General features: G+C 37.5%; 1 protein-coding gene across 6 annotated transcripts; it reads left to right on the top strand.

Annotated features, from left to right (window-relative positions):
• Positions 1-22: 22 nt before the first annotated feature.
• SEPTIN2 (septin 2) lies at positions 23-22,372 on the top strand. 6 transcript variants are annotated; one of them, XM_087740792.1, is made up of 13 exons: positions 24-115; positions 2,616-2,648; positions 3,748-3,868; positions 7,569-7,655; positions 8,564-8,687; positions 11,364-11,498; positions 11,733-11,850; positions 13,179-13,280; positions 13,601-13,746; positions 14,407-14,490; positions 16,914-16,971; positions 18,868-18,980; positions 19,416-22,372. In XM_087740792.1, exons 2-12 carry the CDS (start codon positions 2,640-2,642, stop codon positions 18,970-18,972), a joined length of 1,089 nt encoding a protein of 362 aa, XP_087596918.1. In that variant the 5' UTR covers positions 24-115; positions 2,616-2,639; the 3' UTR covers positions 18,973-18,980; positions 19,416-22,372. The 6 variants fall into 6 exon arrangements, with proteins under 6 accessions (XP_087596924.1, XP_087596918.1, XP_087596922.1 ...); XM_087740796.1 differs by having other exon boundaries at positions 104-125; XM_087740797.1 differs by lacking the exon at positions 24-115 and adding an exon at positions 347-688.
• The last annotated feature ends 1,648 nt before the right edge of the window (positions 22,373-24,020 follow it).

Genomic DNA, 24,020 nt, shown 5'->3' with positions numbered 1-24,020 from the left:
GCCCCAGGGGCGGGGTCTGAGGGGCGGGGCGGAGCGTCCCGGTTCCTCCCCTTCCCCCCTCAGGGCGCGCGCGCGCGGGAGCGGCGGTTGGGGTTGTTGGTGGCGCGGCCGGCAGGTGAGGGCAGGTGAGGGCGGCCGGGGGCGGCCGTTGCCCTCCCTCGGCGGGCCCGGGGCTCCGGCTGCGTGGCCTCTCTCTGGAGGGGCGGTGAAAGAGAGCCCCTTCTCCGGCTCTCCGGGGGCTCTCCGGGCAGGCGGGCGGGGGCTGAGGGAGGAAGGGGCTGAGGGAGGGCGGCGGGGCGGCCGGCAGGGGTGCTGGGGAGATGCTGGTGAGGCGGAAGCGGGCCGGTGGGCGCTGCGGGGCGGGGCGGCGGGCGCCGGCGGTCGAGCCGGCAGCAGCTCGGGAGTGTCGGAGAGGTTAGGGAGCCTGGGCCGCCCGAACGCCTGGAGCGCCCGCCGACGGGCGGGCCTCGGAGATGCGGTTCCCTCTTTCCAGAGGGGCTGGGGTAGTCACTCGAGCGCCGCTTGCACGCCATGCTTCAGAAGACGCTCTCGGAGAAAACTCCAACCGGGTTGTTGAAGCCGGAGGGTGAGGAACATGATCGACCAGCTCGGGAGGGAAATCTGGACTGCTCCGAGACTGCGTGCTCTCAGCCTCAGCCACTACCCTGAAGGGAATGCTGTGGGAAAGGTCTTTCGTGAAAGATTTCCGTGCTTGGTCCATATATTAAAATGTAATGTAACTGCAGCTATCTGCATAAATAGTTCTCCTTTGTTTCTTGGTAGCTGTGAGAAACTTTCCTCTGCTCTTAGCCTGCCTCAGAAATAGTTGGGTGACAGACAAGCCTCGTGAATTAAAAGAATGTTCTTCTGTGTTCTAGCAGGATCTAGTTTTGTTTGGCATTGAAAGTCTCTCATGGAGAATGGTTAAGTAGAGATCAATGACATCACTCAGCAGGAAACACTCTTGGAAGAGTTGCTATTCGAGCAATCTTGCATGATGATAAAAGTCTCACAGATAACCTCTTCAGTAGTTGAATACTTCATAAGTCATAGACCAGCTTATTGACTGAAATACAGATATTGCAGATATTGGATTTTATTTTTAGCATGAAATTTCAGTTGAGAAGCATGTTATCCAGTTTTTATTCTGTGTGTGTAATCAGGATGCTAGATTTTTGTCAGCAAGTTCAGCTTCGTGTGAAACCACACCAAATTGCTTCAGTGTTTAGCACCTTTAGTCTGTCCCTCCCATCAAAAAGCCTTCCTCAAAACTGACCCTTCCTTATTGGGGGGAAGCAGCTTGGTAACTGTTAACAGTGAAGTAATCATAGTAAGCTAAAAAGTTGCATCTTAATAAACCTAAAGGAGGTTGCACTTTGTGTATATATACATATACAGTAGCTTTGAGAAGCAAATGCCATAGCTGCCGAAATCATCACCAATTTGAAAACAACTTTGCCTTCTGCCTAGCACAAAAAAGATTGGGCTCCTGTCTGTCTGACACTTGGCAGTTTGTTTTGACTTCAAGATGGCTTTTTGGTGGGAGGGACAAGCTGAAGGGTGCTGTACATTGAAGCCATTTGGTGTCATTTCATATGAGGCTGAACTCACTGACAAAAATCTGCTTGGAAGACAGAAAGAATCAGACAGCGATAATTTCAAATCCGTAGAATAAAAGTGGAAGTGAGCTAGACAGATAGGTGGTGGCTATGGTATGTGGGCTTTGTGAGTGGGAACTGATACCTTTTTGGTTGGAGGGCAAGCCAGGGAAGGGAGTAGAAAGGGAACTTGGAGCACTCATCACTTGAAGATACAATATAAAATATATAAAAATATATGCTGACATTTTTATATGTAAGTTATATGATCTCTTGAACTCATGCAAGTTAGTGTGATAGAAGTTCTCTTCTGTTGACAGGTCTTTGTTTGTCGAGACTTTGCATGGAGGTGTTAGATGAGAGATTTATTTTTTCCTGTCTACTTTGTATCTCAAAGTGCTGCAGCTGCATGTGAAAAATCTTATCTTGGCAACAGAAGTTAAAACGACTGAGTTTGCAAGCATCCAGATGAAAGAGGAGAAGAAGCTGTCGTTTCTTTTGTTCATTTTGAAGCTGTCAACTCTTTACAGAACACTCAAGCATGACAGGAAATGTTGAGGGGAAGGAGGCCTAGAAAGAAAAAATAGTACATGCGTTGTTTTTCTGAGCTTTGAAAAAACTGTTTCCTGTAAATAGTAAGATATGTTTAAGCAGTATGTTTGGTTTGGTTAGTTTCCGGAAAGGATGTGAACTTTTCTTTGTCAGGCTTCAGAATGGTTTGTCATACATCCAGTGCCTTTAACACCCCATCTTCATGTTGCTTGAATTTATTGTCCAATGATGTTAATAGGAGCAACGGTTGCTGAAAATTCTGCCCCTCATTAATACCGAAGAGTCAAATACTTGTACTCTGTGAAGCAACTGACAGTGTTTCAAAATCCGGACATCCAATCAAGAATGCTCTGTTTTTAATTTAGTGTGCAACAGTGGATATTATATTGTTTTGTGTTTTGTAGGGTTTTTTCTTCTTGTACGATTTTTAATAAGCTGAAAATGTTTTTTTTTTTTTTTTTCCAGATCTGTTCCTGACCTTCCATAAAAATGTCCAAGGTAAGAGTGACATTTCTGTCTTCCAGTGTAACAAAGTGAAACAGATGTTTTGTTTTTAAATATTAATCTGCAAGGGTAGAATGTGTAACTTGCGTTATGTTTGATGGTGATGTGTATGCTAAATTTATGGGTCATAAGTAAGAGAGAATTCACATGTAGAAGACATAATATTGAAAGATTGAGTGATGTAAAACATGTATTAATGTACTTTCCTATAAGTATAAACCTCTGCAGTTAACTCATACTCTTGGAAGGATTTAGTTTTGGTCATGGAGTTGCATACAAGCTCCCTGGTGCATTTTCATTGAAACATCCAGATATTCTGCTACTGGTTTGAGCAGGAATCATTTCAGAAAAGGATGTTCTTAGATTTAATTTCTTCATTTACTAATAGAGTCAATTGATCTTCTGGAAAAATCCTTCATAAACAACATGGTGACTTAAAATATTATTGACATGCTGGGATTCATCTAATTCTCGGTCCCCTGCATTTGGTATGATGGGTAGAACATCCATGTTAGCTTATTGGAGTGAAATGAATGATAAAGGGTACTTGAATTATGTGTTTGAAGAAGGAGACTAATGAATCTAAAGATTTCTCTGCCATATTTGTAGTGGTGGCTATTTGAAACAGTATTGTGTAAATTGCTCCCCCCTTTAAAAGAGATCTCTAAAGAGGACTTCCAGCACATGGCTGTCACTTCACCAGTCATTCAGTGTTTTCATTTGGATGTGGTAAAACCAAATTAGAAATGGTCACCTTTTTATTTAAGTCTATAAACATTAGACACAAGCTTTTTTATTTTAAATGCATGTGAAGACACTGTTTAAAAAGTGTGTGATTAGTGAATGCACTTCATAAAATGTTTGGGTTTTTGTTTCTTTTTTACTTAAGGTGATCTTGGCTGGATAGCTGAATAATGAAACTTTTTTGTAAGCTCTAGGTGAATGCAGTTGTTCTGTACTTCATTGTGAAACTTGAGTAGTAGGAACACTCTATGTCATCTAGCTTCAAACCATTTGAAATAACTGAAGAAAGCAGTTATACAAACAAGTATGTCTTGAATGGTTGCTTATTATTGTCTTATTTTATTTTTAGCAACAGCCTGCTCAGTTTACCAATCCAGAAACCCCTGGCTATGTTGGATTTGCAAACCTTCCCAATCAGGTTCACCGGAAGTCTGTGAAAAAGGGGTTTGAATTTACTCTTATGGTGGTTGGTAAGGAAACGTTTTATATTCTTTCTCAAAATTAGTACCTGCTCACAGGAAATTTGGAATTCAAATTAATATTACTTCCACTATTGTAAGACTTCAGCTTGCATCAGAAAGCTCTTCTGTACTGTAGCATTTAACTTTCTTTTATAGTTTATTCATTCATGCAGCAGTTGTTTTCCACATTACAAACTATGTTTGAATACATTAATAAGTTTGTGGGTGAAGTGAAGAAATTCTGTCGTGCACTCCAGTGATCATTACTTCCCTCCTTCTCTTCTGTGTTACAGGATTCAAGCATTCAATTTAAAATACAGTTTAAAACTGTTTTTGCATTTGAATACAATCTTTATTTGCTTGTGTGTTTTGGTTAAGAGAATAGTATTAAGGAGACTATTCTATTTAAAATGTTCTTTATGCTCCTGTAGCTCAAAAGAATCTGAACTCTGGTCTTTCCACCCCTTCTAAATGCTCTTGTAAGAGAAGAATGAGAATTGGATTAGTTGGTTTTGATGTGAGCTGTTACTTCTTAAATTGATCTTGATTTTCTGTTAGCCGTTATACTTTAAAGTTTAATTCTATTCAATATTTCATTGACAATCTGTGTTGGTATCTGGAATGGAAAGAAAAATCCAGTGTGTCTGCAGAAATACCTTGATCCTCTGAGAAGTTGGTCTTATTTTTGCAAATTAAGTAGGCTTGGGCTTCTTTTATATCTCTCCCAGTCACTCTGCTTGGGAGCTGTAACTGAGTTTTGATGTTTCAGCTCTGTAATTCTCACTTTTAAAATAGGCTTTTGCAAAAAGTAACCCTAATAGAATTAGGTTCTTTATTACCTGGTGTCACAAGAAGTAAATCCCATTTGTGTGTTAGATTTGTCCAAGAGAGATCACAGTGGAAATGAGCAGGAGAGGTGAGGTGGTACATGATAGCAGGTGTTTCAGTTCTTAATTGTTTTGGATTCCAGTAGTTACAGAAAGAGTCTATCCTCAAACCTTTCATTAGTTTTGCCAAATGACAGGCCTAGCATTGCTTTTATCCCGTTTCTATCTTTTGTAGTTCAGTGTAGGACAGAGTTGGCCCTTATTTTTGTTTTCCTAGAATTCTGTCATAGTTGTTTACTGTATCTTTCATTGGATTTGCTTAGGATAATACAATGGATATCTTATAGAATCTAAGGGTAAAGCCAAACTATAAGCAGATGGTTCAAATTATGGTATCTACTGTAACTCTTCAAAATTTACTGTTCAGTAATCCTAAAAATCTGAGCGGTTCTGAGAAACAAAAGATAAGCTTTCTCTGCTGCAGCTAAACTTAATTTCCAGATCACTTTGAGATTAATTGCAAATAGTGCTATGTGAAACAGTTCTGGCAGAAAGCTCTGTAAAGTTACATAGACCAAGAAGTCATTTCTAGCTTTTTCTGAAGGACAAAATAGGAGGGAAATGACATGGTATCAGAGTAACAGAATGGCAATTAACCCCACACATGTCTCAGAGTAAAATTTAACTTTACAGTCATTGCCTGCTAGTATTTAAGGGATAAATGAAAACTACAGGAAGAAAACTTGGAGAAAAGTAATTTAATTGAAAATTTGGAGTGATATTTTAAGATACACTAGCAGAGGGAGGCAGTCGATGTAAGATAAAATAAACTGTGCTTTAAATTGTTGATTATTTCAACAGTTTGGAATGTGAATTCTTTCTCTTGAAATATGCATGGGGTTTAAGTATGTTCTCTTGTGGGCTATATCACAATGCCTGTATTGAACTATTATTCTTCATTAAGTTGCCATGCTTCTTAATTTGTGAGCAGGAGAATGCTTCTTTAAAAGTTATCTGCACTGACAGAGTCCTAATCAATGATTTTTCTTCTTTGCATTGTTTTTTCTGTTATTGTTTATTGTAGTTTGTGAAAATATGAGCTTGGGTTTATAACAATTTGGCTGCTTGGCTATGTTGCTTCCAAAGAAATCCTAACCACTTGAATTTATTAACAATTTCATATTCATTCTCATTATTAAGCTATGACTTTATCTAAATAGTTATTTCATTAAACTCTTAACTACTGTGGTCAGTAGTTAGAATAACTACTCTTTTCATTAATTCTTGACAGTGACTATGAAAACTGATTTGTTTTACATGTAATATTTAGCCAGACTGAAGGTATGGAATGTGCCACTGGTTAAAATCATACTTTTTTTGGTTTTGCTGAAATGGTGCCATGGGACTGTTGAGTTACTGTGGCTGCATGTCTCTTTCACTGGTGAAGGCTGCACTGGTAAAATCTGATCTTGAGAGATGCATTCTATGAGGCATTATAAACTGGCATCTCCTAGTCAAATCTTTATTTAAAAAATAATTCCATCTCTTTTTTTCTTTTGTTCAGATATTTTTGTCAGACTCCTATTGCAGAATAGTCTGTGTTACTCAGAGGGACCATGTGGCCCATCATTTTTAACATCTAATTTTTTTAATTAATTCTATCAACACCTGAAATAAAACCAAAATTCTAGAAATGGATTTGTTCAGTGAATTCAGGTACTGAGCACTTTGAGTTGCTGGTCTTTCTTTGTCGTGAGCATTTGTTCTGATTAAGATCTTGATCTTTAGCTAAATAGTTGGCTTTTGAACTTTCCTCATGGCTCAGTCAGTAGCCCTAGAACAAAAATATATTTATGGTTCACTTTGGTAATCCCCAATTTCATCAGTGAAAAAATTGCTCTGTGTGTATGCTCAGTAGCTATATATCATATTCCTCTTCCCTTGGGTTCTTGTTTGCCATATTAGCAAAGAAATAAATTATACTTTATGATGGCTAGCTGTGCAGAAGTTCAGGAATGCCTTTTTTGTTGTTTGAACTGAATCATAGAATCATAGAATGGTTAACGTTGGAAAAGACCCTTAAGATCATTGAGTCCAACTGTTAACCTATCACTGCCAAGTCCACCACTAAACCATGTCCTCAAGCACCACGTCTACCCTTTTAAATACCTCCAGGGATGGAGACTCAACCACTTCCCTGGGCAGCCTGTTCCAATGCCTGACTACCCTTTCGGTGAAGAAGTTTTTCCTAATATCCAACCTAAACTTCCCCTGGCGCAGCTTAAGGCCGTTTCCTCTTGTCCTGTCACTTGTTACTAGGGAGAAGAGACCGACCCCCACCTGGCTACAACCTCCTTTCAGGTAGTTGTAGAGAGCAATAAGGTCTCCCCTCAGCCTCCTCTTCTCCAGGCTAAACAACCCCAGCTCCCTCAGCTGCTCCTCATAAGACTTGTGCTCTAGACCCTTCACCAGCCTCGTTGCCCTTCTTTGGACACGCTTCAGCAGAATGATACAGCCTAAGCAGGATCTAGTTTCTCACTGTGTATGGTCTTTCACATTCTGGAGTGATAGCAGAAAAACATCCCTTAAAAAAATCAGGAGACATGAAATGGGAAATTTTAAGTCTAAGTTGATCAGAACTCCACTTGACTAGCAGATTTCATTACAAATCATCAGAGAAAGCGCATTGTAAAGCTGAGATGTAAAAATCGTTATTCAACCTTCTTGTGCAAATTTTTCTAATACAAAATTATAAGCTGTAAATTTTTAAAATAAAAGATTTACATTTAACATGAAAAAATGTATAGTCAGATGATACTGTCTGGATACAGTTGAACTTAATTATGTAAATATGTTGAATTTATCTTTATATTGAATCACAGGTGAATCTGGATTGGGGAAATCTACATTAATAAACAGCCTCTTCTTGACAGATCTCTACCCAGAAAGGATAATCCCAGGAGCTGCTGGTAAACACACCTTTGTTCTAGTTCTCTGTTTGTGATGATTTTTGGAGTTGAATGCTTTTATCTTTGGATTTTAGTAACAGCCAGTAGTGATTTCTAGCTGTAGTAATTTCTGGTGTATTTCCTTATACTTGAACTGTTTGATACAATTGGTTCCCTCTGTACCCAGGATGTATATGGGGTCTTTGTTGGTTTAGTCCTCGGGTGTATTCATATTGGCACCTAGAAAGTTGATTCCTTCTTTTGGTTAAAAAAATGTCATCGTGTCACAGTAAGATAAACAATCAACTAAAACAATCATAAACTTTTTCAATTTTTAATCTATTGCAATTGTAAACATATGCATTGTTTATGCCTGCTTGTACTTGCAACTTGATTCCTTTGCTTTGGGTTGATATTTAGTGAATGTGAACTTCACCTCCTTTTTTTTCTTCAGTCCCTTGTCCCTTTTTCATTCTGTTAGCAAGGCATACAATAATCCAACAAAAGAGAATATTCTAAGAAAATAGAGGAAGATGCTAGTTTTTTCCCTTCTTTGCTACTTGTTGAATGACTTGCTTTAATAATTTATTGTGTTAGCTGACGAGTACTTACTACTTTCAACCTTAGGAAAAAAAATCCATTACATATAATTTAGTATTGTTCTCCAAATTGCTGATTACCTATAGTTTTTCTCAGTCACTTTTGCCTTAGTTTCTACATTATATTTAAGAACAGTAGGAAATCTCAAATAATCTTCTAACAAAATCTGAAGAATTTAAGTACGGAGTCTTGCTGTTATCAGGGCTTAGAAGGTAATCCCTGAAACAACATTTATACGGTTGCATCTGCCAATTAATCTTTTGGGCTTATCTCAAAATGACATAGTCTAATAAATTCTATTCTGAAAGATCAAGTTTATTGTCTTTTAGAAAAGATTGAACGCACTGTGCAGATTGAAGCCTCAACAGTTGAAATTGAAGAGAGGGGTGTAAAACTACGTCTGACGGTTGTAGATACACCAGGATATGGGGATGCTATCAATTGCCGAGACTGGTACGTACACAGAGTGTATATTGATATATGTATGAAGACTGACATCCATTTCATATTTGTCCTGGGGGTGAGAATAAGTAACTGAAGTGGGGCTATATTAATAATGATACGCAGTTCAAAGTAGGATGGCCCAAGTGGCCAGCCTAGCTCTTTTAAACCCTTCCATTCCAATGATTCAAAGTGATTATACGGTTAAGTCGTTATCTTACCTTTTTTTTGTGTGTTATATGAAGTGCTGAATTCGAGGTGTGATTTTTGGTGAGATAGGCGTGTTTTCTAATGTTGAGGAAGCTTAATTTAAGTGTTACATGTTCATTTAGATAAATGTAAAGAGGCATCAATAACTTCCACACAACTTGAAATAAATTTTGAGATACAGATATTTTGCTTATTTTTTTTAGTTAACTTTCTTAAATTTGGAAGAGTTTTAAGTGAACATTGACCTTGGCTTTTTTTTTATAGTCAAAAAGCAATGGAACCACTGGGACACAAGAAATTAAACTATACTCTGAGAAAGTAATTCAGCTAGTCTTTAGTGAAGTAAAAATCCACATTTAGATCTTGTCCACATTCATTTGAGCATTCTTCGATTCTGTGCTTCATTTTTAACTGCATTTTCATCATCTTTGGGTTTGATTGTTTGGGTTTTTTTGAGAAATTTACATTGTAAGTACTGAGAAATAATCTCAAGATTAATGGCAATCAGTTTTCAACGGTAATCCCTCTTCTCACGTCTCTTAAGCCCCTGAACCTCAAGGCAGGGACTGGGGAAATGAAGTCCCTCCCATTGTAAGTGAAGATCAGGTTCAAGACCACCGGAGGAACTTGAACGTACATAAGTCCACGGGACCCAACAAGATGCATCCCATCTCGTTGGGTTATCTATGGCAGATGTAGTTCCCAAGCCACTCTCCATTGTATTTCGAAAGTCCTGGCAGTTGAGCAAAGTCCCCAGTGACTGGAAAAAGGGAAATGTCACACCCATTTTTAAAAAGGGTAAAAAGGAGGACCCTGGAAACTACTGACCTCTGTGTCCGGTAAGATCATGGAACAGATCCTTCTGGGAGATATGTTGAAACATATGGAAGACAGGGAGGTGATTGGACACAGCCAGTATGGCTTCATGAAGGGCAAATCATACCTGGCTAATCTGGTGGCCTTCTGTGATGGAGGTGAAGGAAGAGCTACTGATGTCATCTACCTGGACTTCTGTAAGGCCTTTCATATGGTCCCCCATAACATTCTTGCCTCTAAATTGGAGAGAGATGGGTTTGATGGATGATGTTAGATGGATAAGGAATTGGCTGTATGGCTGCATCCACAGAGTTACAGTCAATGGCTCAAGGTCTAAATGGAATCCAGTAAAGAGTGGTGTCCCTCAAGGGTCCATACTGGGACCGATACTATTTCATAATTTCATCAATGACATAGTGGAATTGAGCCTACCCTCAGCAAGTTTGCAGATGACACCAAGCTGAGAGTAGTGCAGTTGATTCACTAGAAGGAAGGGATGCCATCCAGGGGGACCTTGATAGGCTTTAGGAATGGGCCCATGCAAACTTCATGAAGCTCAACAAGGCCAAGTGCAAGGTCCTGCACGTTGGTTGGGGAAATCCTCAATATCAATACAGACTGGGAGATGAATGGGTTGAGAGCAGACCTGCAGAGAAGAATTTGGGGATGCTGGTGGATGAAAAATTGGACATGAGCTGGCAATGTGCGCTTGCATCCCCGAAAGCCGTCCATATTCTGGGCTGCATCAAAAGAAGTGTGGCCAGCAGGTTGAGGGAGGTGATTCTCCTCCTCTACACTGCTCTTGTGAGACTTGCTCTGGGACCCCCAGCACAAGACTGACATGGACCTGTTAGAGCAGGTCCAGAGGAGGGCCAGGATAATGATCCAAGGGCTGGAACACCTGTGAAGAAAGGCTGAGAGAGTTGGAGTTGTTCAGCCTACAGGAGAGAAGGCTCCAGGGAGACCTTACTAACGCCTTTCAATATATAAAAGGGGCTTATAGGAAAGATGGAAAGAGACTTATTACCAGGGCCTGTAGTAACAGGACAAGGGGCAACGGTTTTAAAGTGAGAGAGGGTAGGTTTAAGTTGGACATAAGGAAGAAGTTTTTACAATGATGGTGGTGAGACACTGGAACAGGTTGCCCAGAGGAGTTGTGGATGCCCCATCACTGGAGGTGTTCATGATCAGTTTGGACAGGGTTTTGAGCAACCTGACCTACTGAAAGATGTCCCTGCCCATGGCAGTGGGGGTTGGACTAGATGATCTTTAAAGGTCCCTTCCAACCCAAACCATTCTATGATTTTAAATCAATTTGGAACAAGAAGCTTAGATTATCTTGAGCGTGTGTAATTAATACTAGTCAAAAGATAAATACTAACCCAAGAGAAATCTGCTGTAGAAGTTAAGATGTGTGTTATATGTATGTACATTTTATCTTAATATAAAAAGATTAAATATGCATAGTAGTTTGTTATTCTGGAATTCAAGTAAAATTTTAAGATACGTGCTCTTCTACTCTACATTCTTACAGCACCATTAAATTAATTTTTGTCTATCAGCAGGATGTCTTGGTGTTTTAATATTACCCTTGAAACATCACTAAAATTATTGACCATTTGGGAACGAGCATGATTTCTTGAATCCATATTTATTTTACAGTTTTAAGACCATAATTTCTTACATTGATGAGCAGTTTGAGCGATATCTGCATGATGAGAGTGGTTTGAACAGAAGGCATATCATAGATAACCGGGTTCATTGCTGCTTCTATTTCATTTCACCGTTTGGTCATGGGTAGGTGTTGCTCTGTCATTTTATTTTTTTAAATTATTTTACTTTGGGAGTTGGTTTGTGCCTGTTGACTTAAATTTTCAGAATCAGATTGCCATTACTTAAGGAAGTACTAGAACTGCTGGAGTTAATTGGGTGTGTTCTTTCTGTGTAAGGAGAGAGATCTACATTGGTGTGAAAATAAACTGGTAATTTAGATTAAAAATAAATTTAACTTTTTCTGTATTTTAATTTTAGCCTTAAGCCTCTGGATGTTGAGTTTATGAAGGCCATACACAACAAAGTAAATATTGTACCTGTGATTGCAAAAGCTGATACGCTTTCTCTGAAAGAGCGAGAACGACTAAAGAAAAGGGTAAGTCTTTTTCTAGCTTGCAGAAAAATGTCGTACTTTGGTTATAGCAGCATGGTTGCTAAAGAGAGGGGCATTCTCATTCAAACTTACTCTGTCCTAGCCAAGAAAAATATAATCTCATGCACAGTGTGACATTATTTAATATGTAGTTTGATATCTTGTAGAATCCTTTGTTATGTATTTAACTGAGAAATTGTCCTTAAAATATTGCCTGCGAAATGGCAGATTGGCTGCATTTACAATTACATTGAGTGAATTTTGAAACTTTGGAAAAATATTTAAATGCATTTGCTAATGGTAATTGCTTCCTTACCTGTTTCATCAGTCCCAAAGCAGAGACAGGATCTGCATCTGTGATGTGCATATACTTTTTTACCCAGTCAGAATTCTGAGGATTGAAAAATAGGATTTTCAGAGATTTTTCTGATTTTTGGGGTTGTTTTTCTTCCCCTATGTCACCCTCTTCTAATACATTCCAGTTCCTTCTTCTGTAGGCAAGACCCTTTAACACATTCAGTCTTGCAGGACTTGATGCTGTATTTGCTGAGGGGGGAAAAATGCAACAAACCATCATGAGTTAATAACAGCTATGAAATTTAGAAAGAAGTGTTAGAATTAACTTGCCAGAAGGCACACTTGATCCAGTCTTAGTTGTTATATTTAAAACTTTATCTATGATTTTTTCAGTTATTCTAAAAATCCTTATATTTGTCTTACCTAACTTGCAAGAAAAAGAGAAGTATATTTTACTTTGATATACATATTGTGCTAGAATTCTGCAGAAATAAAGATTTTAAATTTTTTTTTTTAAAGAGCAAAATTTGGGTTTATGCAAATGTATTCCAGCTGCAGATGCCATGCTTAGCAGTCATGGAGACAGAAAAAAGTATTTGTCGTGTCTGTAGCTCCGTTACGTTTTTAAACACTCCCACCTCTACCCCCCAAATAGTAATTCAGAGGCAAGAGCAAGGAGTTTTAGGCTGTTCAAAACAATTATGACTTCTGAGTCAATGCTTTATAATTAAAAAAAAAAAAAAAAGACAATTGCAAAGGTTTAAAAAAAGCTCAATTTCTTATGTGTAATCCACAAAGGACAGTGTTTATTTGAACACTATTGTTTGTCTGAAAGTCTGTGGCAAGTAGTTGTTGAATATCATGAAGAAATACGGTGTTTAGAAACAAATACTTGCCAAGTAATATGGATCGGTAAGATAGGCCCAAATTTCTCAAGAGATTGTGTATAACTCATTAAGTAATTTTACTTTAAGATTTAAAATTACTGCCTTTACATGTATATTATCTCAATTTCTTATATTATAAAATCTCAGATTCTGGATGAAATAGAAGAGCATGGCATCAAGATTTATCACCTGCCTGATGCTGAATCAGATGAGGACGAAGATTTTAAAGAGCAGACCAGACTCCTGAAGGTATTACTGGTTTCATAGGTTACATATGTGGATAATATACTGTATATTTTCGTACTGCTCAGGCAGCTTTAGAACAAGATTCATACTGTGACCTGGAATGAGACCTTGAGTGAATCACTGTCTCTGTGCCCAGACTCCTCTATCTGGTAGACAAGAGTAACAATGGCTTTTTTTTTTTTTTTTTTTTTTTTTTTTCAGTTTCGTATTAAAAGCATTACAAACTTATTACCATAATATGCAGTGCTGAGCAGAACAAGAGTTGTTCTTCGAGTTGTTTGTTCTGGTTCATCATTGGTAATTTTTGCATTTTTGGCTTTCAGGCCAGCATTCCGTTTTGTGTAGTGGGATCCAATCAACTCATTGAAGCCAAAGGTAAAAAAGTTAGAGGTCGACTCTACCCATGGGGTGTGGTTGAAGTGGAGAATCCAGAACACAATGACTTCCTGAAGCTGAGGACCATGTTAATGTAAGTTAGAAAATTCCAATTAAATTGTAGTATAAAAAAAAAATCACCAGGAAGATACTCAAACACCATAATGGGGGTTTGAAGCGGTTGTGAAATCCTTGGAGACATTCAGAATTTGTCTGGAAAAGGCCATGAGCAACCTTGACCTAGCTGGTTTAGGCCTAGGCAGGATTGGACCACATAGGCTCCATGAGTTTTTTCCAATCTGAATTACTCAGTGATTCTGTGAAAATAATCTTTTATCTAATTCTGTTCTTGAACACAATGTTGTATTGCTATTCAGATCCCCAAGAACATAAAACAGGTTGCTTCACTCCTTGTGCTTATTTAAATATATCTATATGTAGATATATATCTGCAAAGGAGTAGACTTCAAAAGTCCACTGGTTGATTTTTTTTCAGGCTTTGCTACTCTGCTTCCCCTGCCCAGCACTGCTTCATCAAACTCCTCACCCAGGAGGACAGCTTATGTCAGGGCTGCCTCAGGGTCTGAGGTGGTCTCTCTATGTGTCCTTTATTGCACCGATTTACCTTAAATTAGGTTTTAAATTAGCATGTTAAATGGGTGTACATGCTGAACACGTTGACCCAATACAGTGTTGAATGTGAGAGTTGGTTAAGCAAGCCGATGTGATGCCGGTATGTTTTTTCTTCCTCCAGCACCCACATGCAAGATCTTCAGGAGGTGACCCAGGATCTTCACTATGAGAACTTCCGCTCTGAGAGGCTCAAACAAGGCGGCAGGTTGTTATCTTATGGTTACATGCTGTTTCTTCCTATTCTGAATTTATTTTTTGGTCTCTCCCTGTCTCTCCTACCATTTCATTGCTTGGATTTGGTAGATCACAGACAGCTCCATAGCTCCAGTCAACACCAAGTTCAGTCAACCAGCTTACACTGAGTGTAGGAAAAAATATTATGTAAATCTGAAGAGACAGTTGTGACATTAAAAGGGTATAGTTAGATCTCTGCTTTTTTTTAAGGCTTGAACACAGTTGGATTGGAATGTTTGAAGTAAATAAGTATGTCTATGATAAATGTTGTCTTCAAAAATCTGCCAGTTACGTCAGTGCTGATATGTTAAAGGTTTTTTTTCAGAATTAACTACTGGAATATTTGGACTGTGTCTTTAGAAAAAGAAACTCAAGTCCTTCTGCAGTGCTTTATTAAACATGGTATAGAATAAATAATTTTCTTTGCATAGCAGTCACAGGATAATATCTTTCAACCCTATTTTGAGCTGTGGTGGGTAGGGCACAGCTTTCCTGGTAAGAGAGACAGGCACAACACCCTGTTTTTAACTAAAATAGCAGGGTTTGTAAAGTTGAGTTTGTGAGTTCTTGTTGAAAACTGAGTGTCTCCTGGTTTAGATTTTTCAGTTGCTTCTCTTATGTCAGCCACTAGAGGGTTTCATGATTGCACATTTCAGTGGTTTTGATATATTTTGCAAAGCTTTTTCCATTATGCTGTTGACATAGATTTTGTCACATGCCTAGTCAATTTTCAGGAAAAGGAGTTTGTCTCTGCCTGTAGCATTGGCCTAGAAGTCCAGTTTTCCCTTCAGGCAAGATGACATGCTCTTCTCCCCTAAGTTTTAAATCCTGTCTTCTGAAGTTCAAGCTAAAAAAAAATATTTTTGCCAAGTTCTGGTGCCTGTTATCCAACAGGCATGTACAAAAGTTATAGAAGTAATGTTACCTAAGGTCATCCAGAGTTAAAATAATGTTTACCAGTTTTTGGAGGATTTAAAGTTGCCTCTGCCAAGGACCTGTGAGAGTAAGTTACTGTTAAGTTGGGGTATCTTTCTTCGTGAAACTAAAACATGTTTTTGTATCTTGTCTAGTTAAGTGGCCTATATATCTTTGTTTTCATATTTCTGAAGTGCTGCTAGAATGTAGTTAAGTTTACTGGAAGTGAGGGTAGTTTGTGGTGAATTTATTTCAAACTTGCACCTACCCCCACCAGCAGAGCTTGGCAATTAAGTGTTTGTTTACTGTATTCGCTAATGTTCTTAGAGGTTTTTGGGCACAGAGGATTTTTTGACAATCTGTTTCTCTGTTGACCTTTTAACAAGCATCAGTTGGTTCACTTTGCACATTTGATGGCACTTGCATGATTAGATCTGTTAGCAGATCTTCCCCATTGCAACATGGAATAGGAGAAATCTATTAGCAAAGTGGTAAGTAATCTTGAAAATATAGTACATAAAAAATATTCTTATGTTTGGTCTCTCAATGTAAAATTGGAACGTCCCAATTAAGCAAAAGTGCTGTAATACTGATTGAAAGCATTTGCTGCTTAATTTTGATGGGAGTAACCAATGTTTGTACTATACTTCAACGTGTTATACAAAAGAAATCTTTTGGACTTACAGGAAAAAAAAAGTGACTATACTAGAAAAATAATCAAACTTCAAAGTCTGAAGTGGAGCACAGGATAAAGGGTTCCTCCAATTGGAAGGATTCCAGATATGTACAGTGGTTGTGTTACTTCTATGGTTTTGGTTATGAGCCTTTTAGATCTTTGGTAGCAAACACGGTTCATGAAGATAGAGATGGGCTAGAACTGCATCAAAGGAAGGTTCTGCCTGGAGGTAGCCAGGTTTACAGGTACAGAATTTCTTAGAGCACTGGTTATTTTACATGTTGCTTCATATTTTTGTTAACATCTTGTCCAGCAGTACCTTGAACTTATATTTTGATTTAGTTGTAATGATTTATTGCACCAATGAAAGAGAAGAATTAAGTATGTGTTTGCAGTATTTCTGAATTTGCTATATCTGTGTGGTACTCAAATTGCAATCAGTTAAGATAATGTTATGCTCAGGTAAACTGCTATACTTGAATACTGATCAGAAATAGTTTTTATTGATACGTACATGTGAAGATCTGTCATGTTTTAAAGTCATAGCTAGAATGGTTTATACTTGTTCTGGGCATAACTTCATGAAGGAGTAAGGGATAAATTGATGTCTTAAAAATAATTTAAAAATAAAAATATGAATTGCAGCTATGTGGGGAATGTGTTTCAATGAAATTTTTTTGTATTATGAAACGCTGACATATAAGATGTGTTCTAAGAGCCTCGATTTTTGTCAACAAAGCATTCTTTGGAAGTTCAAAATCCAGAATGTATCACGTTATTGAACAATATTCATCTTGTTTTAGGAAGATAGAAGATGAAGAAGTGAATAAAGACCAGATTCTGCTTGAAAAAGAAGCTGAAGTAAGATGACAGAACTCTATACTCTTGTGATGGGGGAATTTTTATTCTTCTATCACTACTTTAGGTCAAATGTTTTACATGATCTTGGTTATTTCTGAAGGAAAAGGCAGAATTTTCTAATATAAAGTTCTTCAAGGTGCAGTAACAAAACAGAATGCAAAGAGGTGTAGAGGAGTCTCAGGATACTGGTTTATTGGAACAGGTGGAATCTGGTAAAATGCCTGATTCCGTTGTACTAATCAGCGATGAATGTAATGCATGTTGGGGGGAGAGCCGTGCTCACATGAGTAAAGGTTCTAAAGTTAGCAATTGCAGACTGGAAAAAAGTCAGTTCAGCTCTGTAGCAAAGGAGGGAAAAATGGTAGGAATTGTCAGGAATAAAGAACGAAACGAGGTTCTCATTCTGCCGTTATGATAAATCCATAAGGCATAGCTCTAATACTGTTTTCATTGTCTCCCTAACCCAAAAATGATATAGCCAAGACTAGAAAAAGTACAATGAATAGCAAAAAGTGGGCAGAAAGGCTGAAGTGGACATCTGAAGCAGGTCCTGTACAAGGGGAGACTAGGTTAACGTTGTTGTTGGAAGTAGATGGCAGAGGGGAAGGATATAGTAAGGGGCTTACATAATCATAGATGGCAGGATGAATGGGAATCTACTATACAAGAAACAGGTCACATTTAATGAGATTAATAGGTGGCTGATTTCAAATAGAAAAGATACTTTTAAGACAGTCTGTAAATTGTGGAACTCATTAGCATGGAATTTTGTGCATAGCAAGTATGCAGATAAGCTCAAAAATGCTAAGAGACTGGAGAGTTCTACTGTCTCCATGAATGTGCTCACTAAACACAAAGGTAGAATTTTTTTGGTTTAGCAAGTTCAGAACTGACAGATTTCTAGAGTTTGAAAGCATATGTCAGGAAATACTGGGTGTGTGCACCCCGCTGTTAGGGTCTTAGATGCATTTGCTAATAGCCAGTGTTGGTGAGAAGGCTGAGTTAGGTGGACTTTTTGGACTGCTCTAGCACCAGCAGACGCTCAGTCTTCTACTAGTGGTCTTAGTGGCTACCCAAGTCCCAAAAGATAATGAGAGTAAAAATGAAAAGTGTCATTGTTTCAAGGAATATGAAAAAGAGTAGTGTAAACATTTCACAGGTTTAGCTTTTCATTGTTAAGCTTAACAGTTTAGTTTGAGTTTGAAGTGGAGGTGCATAGAGGCAAAGGCACTCAAATGTATTTCAGTAGTGAGGTTGACTTCCCACCTGTCAGATTTGGGTACCATAAAAGAATTTGAAGTATTGTACATGCAACATGGCTGAATTAATCTTAGTAGCTGAGTTACGTGATTACCCTGTGTTTAAATGTTGCAATGTTCTAAAATTAGCTTCAGCCATTTTTAATAATGCTTATATGCCCTTGGATGATTTGCCTGTAATACCTACTTCCACCTAGACGTCACCAGCAAGGGAGTTGGGAAGTAATCCTGACAATTTTTTTTAGTGACAGATAGTGGTGTACTTTGGAGGGACATAAACAAGTTGCTTATTTTCTGGTGATAATCTTTAGCAACTGTAAATGTTTGTTCAGCACTTCAGCACCATCATTTTTATGCATTTAACTTCAGAGGAAGCAAAGACTTCCATTCAGGGATGCTTAAAATCTCATCCCAAATTACAATAATAAAGCCTGCTTATTTCAGTCAGTAAATTTCCAGCCTCTTAATGGATGAAGAAGAGCAGTAGAAGATGCCATAACCTGAGATTGTTACCCATCAGATAAAGATAATGCAGATATGTGTTCCCTCTATAATATAAATAATTGTGTAGTGGCAGCAGAGAGTCACATTCTGAGGTGAGATTAGGCTAAAGGATTCTTTTGTGCTACTTTTCCAGCTTCGTCGCATGCAGGAGATGATTGCGAGAATGCAGGCACAGATGCAGATGCAGATGCAAAGTGGAGAAGGAGACAGCAGTGCAGTTCATGGGCACCATGTATAAAGTCTTTGGTAAGATGTTCAAATAGCCACTTAAAGGGTTTTTCTTTTAATTACTCATTATTGTGGTTGGTATTAAGAAATTTTGGAAAAATGTTTACAAGATGGGTTTGCATAGGTTTCAATTTTATTTTTAATTTCTAAGGTTTAACTACTGTTTGTGAAGTGAAATGGCTTGGAGCCAAACTAAGCATTAGCGTGGCTCTGTGTGTGTGTGTGTATGTGTGTATATATATCTATATATATTCAATTTTTCCAGAAAGTCAGTGCAATATATGCTGGCAACAATCACGGAAAGAGTCTTTGAAATTGTGTAAGCAGGTGATTCTCAAACTCATTATGAAGTCATTGTTTCATTGTGACTTTTAAAATGGTTGCAGTTTTTTCAGGTTTCTAACTGTAAGAAGATAGCTGATCTTAAATTGTATTTTTCTGTCTTGTTTTTAGATTACTTTATACCCTGACTTAAAGGAGACCTTCTGGAGTTCAATTGCAGTGATGGTGTACCAGAAAGGATGCCTTTCGTTCAACATGTGACTTGGAGTTTGCTTTAGAGTATAATGTGGAAATGCATTGTGGTAACTCTTGTGATATGTATTTCATAACATGTAGGCAGTCAGTATTTTATATATTATACACACTTGACTTTGGTTTTGTTTAGTAATTCTTATATTGAGCTTATTTTCAACTTCCCATTGTATTATGGATACAAAATAGACATTGAAACTTTTCTAGCCTGATAGGGTGTTAGATAATTATTTTTTTTAATATGGCTTATTAGCTCCCTGCTTTTAATTTTGTATTACATTTAGAAATAAACAGCTCTCAGTGATACCTTGCTCAGTGGCATGTAAGTCACCTCACTAGGGACCCTTGCAAGCTTAATTTTATATTTTTTGCAGTGTTTACAGGTGTGTGTCTGTGAGACCATCAGCCCTTTTTCTGTCTCTGCTCAGTGCAGATGATGTCCTTGATCTCTGCAAGTATCAAATTAAAATTCAAGCATGCCTTGTGTCTCAACAAAAGAAATAAGAGGAAATGCCTCTTTAAGAGACACACTGTATTTTATGTGACAGGTGTTATTTCCTTCAGATTTAACCTTGAGGGACATGTACTCTTTATTGTTTGCCTAAAATGTCTTACTCTATTGCAGATAATTTTTAAGAGTTTCTTGTAGGTTAGCACAAATCAGTCCTGCTATTTTCTGGCACTACTGTAGATAAACAAACTTTAATAATGCTGATACTGTTAAATTAACCCCAAAGAGTAGTTTTCTATGCACGGGTGTTTCCTATATCCAAATGCATAAGAAATTCTATAATTCCTAATGATATTTTCATATGATTTTTAGGGCATTGAAAACTGTTAATTGTAGTATAAAATACATACTAGCACACTTATCTTTTTTTTTTTTTTTTGAAGTGATCTGTGCCTGACAGCATCAATGCAAATTGTATTTTAAGGTCTTGCTCCAAGATGGAGTTAGCAGTATTACTTCAGAAGTGACTCTGATAAGTTACACTTTTGGTTTTTTTTAGGCCAAGGTGACTTTCCTTAACACTGATAGTAAAGGAGATTGTCTTTTAGTTTGGCTGGACTTCTACTACATATCATGTCTGGTATTGTATTTGCAGTACGTAATAACAGCTATAGTATACAGCTACATAGGTGGTAGCTGGTAGAGTAAGCAGTAATACACAGTGGTTGGTTTTTCTACTACTTCTGCTAAAGCCAGCAATCAGATTTCCGAATCTGATCTGTTACAAAATGTTGTTAGCGGAACAGCTAATAAATAGATAGAATTGTAACTCTTCTCTCTTCTTTGAGCTCAGGTGCAGCTGTGACTCTTACAATTTTTTTTAATGTTTCTTTGAAAATATTAATAGGATTTATACAGCTAATGTATAATTCCAGTGGTACTTAAGTGGCTAGATTAAATACAAACCTGCTAAGCAACTGAAAGTTTTACCTGCCTGAAACTACTGTTGATGAATTGTTTTGTATTTGAATCTTTCTAAAAATGTGAAGTAAAATCCTGCATCATAGCCTTTGCTAGGGAGCTACAGTTCTCTTTTCAAAAGCAATTGCTGTCAAAGTTTTACAGAACTCATTTGACCTTCCCTAACCTTGACAAAAGTGAAAATGAGAACCTTTTTGTATGTTGAGATGCACAGAAGTGTTAAGTCCCATTTTGTCAAATATTTACACATAAAACTTAGATGGAAAAGCATGCCCTTCTAAGTTCTTGTCTTGCTTTTTCGAAAGAATGTGTAGAAACAAAGTAATGTGGCAGTATTGTTAGAAAACACTCCACAACACCTTATTTATTTCTAAATCTTTTGATATATTTTTGTGAATTGGTTGTCATAAATTTACCAAAAGAACTTACTATAAACTTAAGTCATCGAATACTTTGTGAAGTCTGTCCTTCAGTTGCCATAAATCTGTTTTTTTTTTCTGATAATGCAGCAGTTGTCCACTTTTAAGCTATTTGTCTGGTATCTCTGTTAAATGTTTTGAACACAGCATGCTTCAGATGCTGTCCGCTTTGCCAAGGAGAGCAACTCTGGGACATTCATGTTTTCACCTTTAAGCTTGGTAGGGTATGGTAAGCTGCAATAGTACTATGAACCTGTACTTGAAAAATAACTGTGAAATCTAAAATGTATGCAAAGGGGGACTGGTTGTGCACGTAACTCTCTCTGTGTATGTTGGTTTGATAGTTTTTTTCTGTATTTCTAACATGGGAACAAAAGCAGATTGTCCATGCATTTAGTGCTGTTAGGTCACTACCTGTGGAATTATTTTAGGCAATGTCTTATTCTTTGATTTATCCTGATCAAATATTTTAATAGATACATGATATAAGTATTCTGTTTGATTCTTAGGCAAATAATTTTTGATCTACAAATTCTAGCAGGAGAAATATTTTTGTATGTGGCTTGTTTTGGTTTTGGTTTTTTTTTTTTTAATAGGAAAAAGCAAGTTTATGGCACTTGCCATTTTAGCTGAAATACTTAAGACAGCTAATTGCTTCTTCTTCCCAAGTCTTTTCCTCTTCACTTTTCTTGTGATGGTCTTGCAATTAGTGGTTTCATGGTGAGACATGAAAAGTACCTTTCTCAGATTCTGTTTCAGACAAACTCAACTACTCATAGAAGACAGACTTGGGTACAAGAAAGATTTGGAGATAAAAGGTAGATGATGTTTGGTGGCTTGCTGAACTGGCTACAGTTCTTTTTCTGTTACAGCAGTGTTACGGTTTTTATTTTAGGAGTCAAAATACTTCTGAATCTGCAGAGCTTTATAGTTGGTAGCAAAAATTACTTGCTCTCGATACAAAAATCTGTTATATTCTATGTACTGCCATTAGCCAAGACTATAATAAAAACTGCTAAAATACACTCTTTTTTTTGTTATGATTCTTTATTATAATCAATGCTGGCAATATTAATTTGTTTGTGGTGATATGTTTTAAATATAAAGGAGAAATGCAGATGTGGTTGAAAGATGAACCTGCATAAAATACGGTCATTAAGTATTGTATGCTCATAGTGCATTTCCCTATGGGTGTTCCCAGAGCTGCCAAAGTCCTCCCTATGGGATCTTGCTTTTTCAGCAGCTCTCACCAAACTTGCATGTCCCTTAATTATTATGTTAGCATAGAATGAAGCTACTTGTTTTTAGATGGTGCTTTAAGTGTTAAGGGTCATTGTTTTCTCCAGTGAATCATGCTTCATCTCTGGAGAGAGTGAAAGAGTGTTTGATCTTTGTTCCAGATATTCCAAAATAATTTAGGGCTCATCTTCCTGTGAAATGACTTCAATGACCCCTATGGCTGTTACAGATTAAGAGCACCAGGCTGTGTTCTCATTTTTGAATTCTGTTAATACCAGATGATTTTACAGCAGTACTTTAAATTTGGAATGTGTCGCTTTTGCGTGTGCCCTGGTCTAGACAGCTCACTGTGGGTTGCTGCATTAGATTGCTTGCATTGCTGGGGGGCACACATTACTCAGACCACTCCACGGGGTAAAACTTGTGCATGTTGTGACCCTTCATATGTGGTTTTAAAGTATGTTTATGTTTCATTTATCTGAAGTATTTAGTGTGGAACTGGTACATTAAAGGAAGATTCATTTTTAGGCTATAGTGAGAGAAGAGGCAAGGAAGCATCCTGAATGTGTCAGACCTACTTCTTGGAAGAAGACTTTTTGTATGTACTGCTTGTATTTTTTTTTCAGAATGGCATCCTTTCTGTCAGGTGTAAAAGACTACTTTCATGGAATCAAATCCAGTTCTGGAAAGGAGTGCTGGAAAAGAATTGCACTAAGAGTTGCACAATGAAATAATTAGTGGAAAACTTATAAAAATATTCCAGATTTGTTAGTTCCGTGCACATGAAGAAAAAGAATGGTAATTGTGGACAGGGACTGAAAGAGCATGTCAAAACTGACATATAAAACACCTCACAAAACTGGGTAAACGTATTGTAAGCTTTCTATTCAGAAATGTGTGGATTAGTGCCAGTGGTCTTCTCAAACCTTTTTATTATACACTCATATGTAGGAAGAAAAAGGAAGACTGGGATTGGGGAGGGGAAGTATCACAGGGTATTTTAGGATAAATATTATTAAAATCATGCTAAACCTAACTATTGAAAATGTCCTTTGTACGCTGTTTTGCCATTGGCAATGCTAGAAGGAATGTTACACTAATGCTTTTTTTTAGGCAGCATGTTGACTTACGCGCTCACGTGCTGGAACAAGTTTTATTTTACTTTAAATCTGCTTAACAAACGCAAGTTATTACATTATTTTGGAGGAATTGCTGTGCATTGTTAGTATATGGCTATGCAGATAAACTCTTAGGTTTTTTATATGCAGTAGCATAATACAGCTGAATATGTTTGGATGCAGATTTTCTATATAACTGTATATGTGCATCTTTTTTAACCTATTTCTCTGAATGCATTTCTCGTTCAATTTATGCCTGCACTTCTATGAATATTTATTTTCCAGTCCTTTTTGCCCAATCGTACCATTCTCCAAC

Source organism: Nipponia nippon, unplaced genomic scaffold (genome assembly GCF_047370975.1).
Source record: "Nipponia nippon isolate SJK-2023a ecotype South Korea unplaced genomic scaffold, ASM4737097v1 scaffold_7, whole genome shotgun sequence".
In the NCBI taxonomy this organism is placed as follows: domain Eukaryota; kingdom Metazoa; phylum Chordata; class Aves; order Pelecaniformes; family Threskiornithidae; genus Nipponia; species Nipponia nippon.
The sequence above is the reverse complement of the archived record's forward strand: the minus strand, read 5'-3'. Positions and strand labels throughout refer to the sequence as shown.

Excerpts from the sequence above, each read along its gene's own strand:
- SEPTIN2 (XM_087740792.1), top strand. Across the intron at positions 3,869-7,568 it reads ATTTACTCTTATGGTGGTTG|GTGAATCTGGATTGGGGAAA; the intron begins GTAAGGAAACGT and ends ATTGAATCACAG. Across the intron at positions 14,491-16,913 it reads AGGCTCAAACAAGGCGGCAG|GAAGATAGAAGATGAAGAAG; the intron begins GTTGTTATCTTA and ends ATCTTGTTTTAG.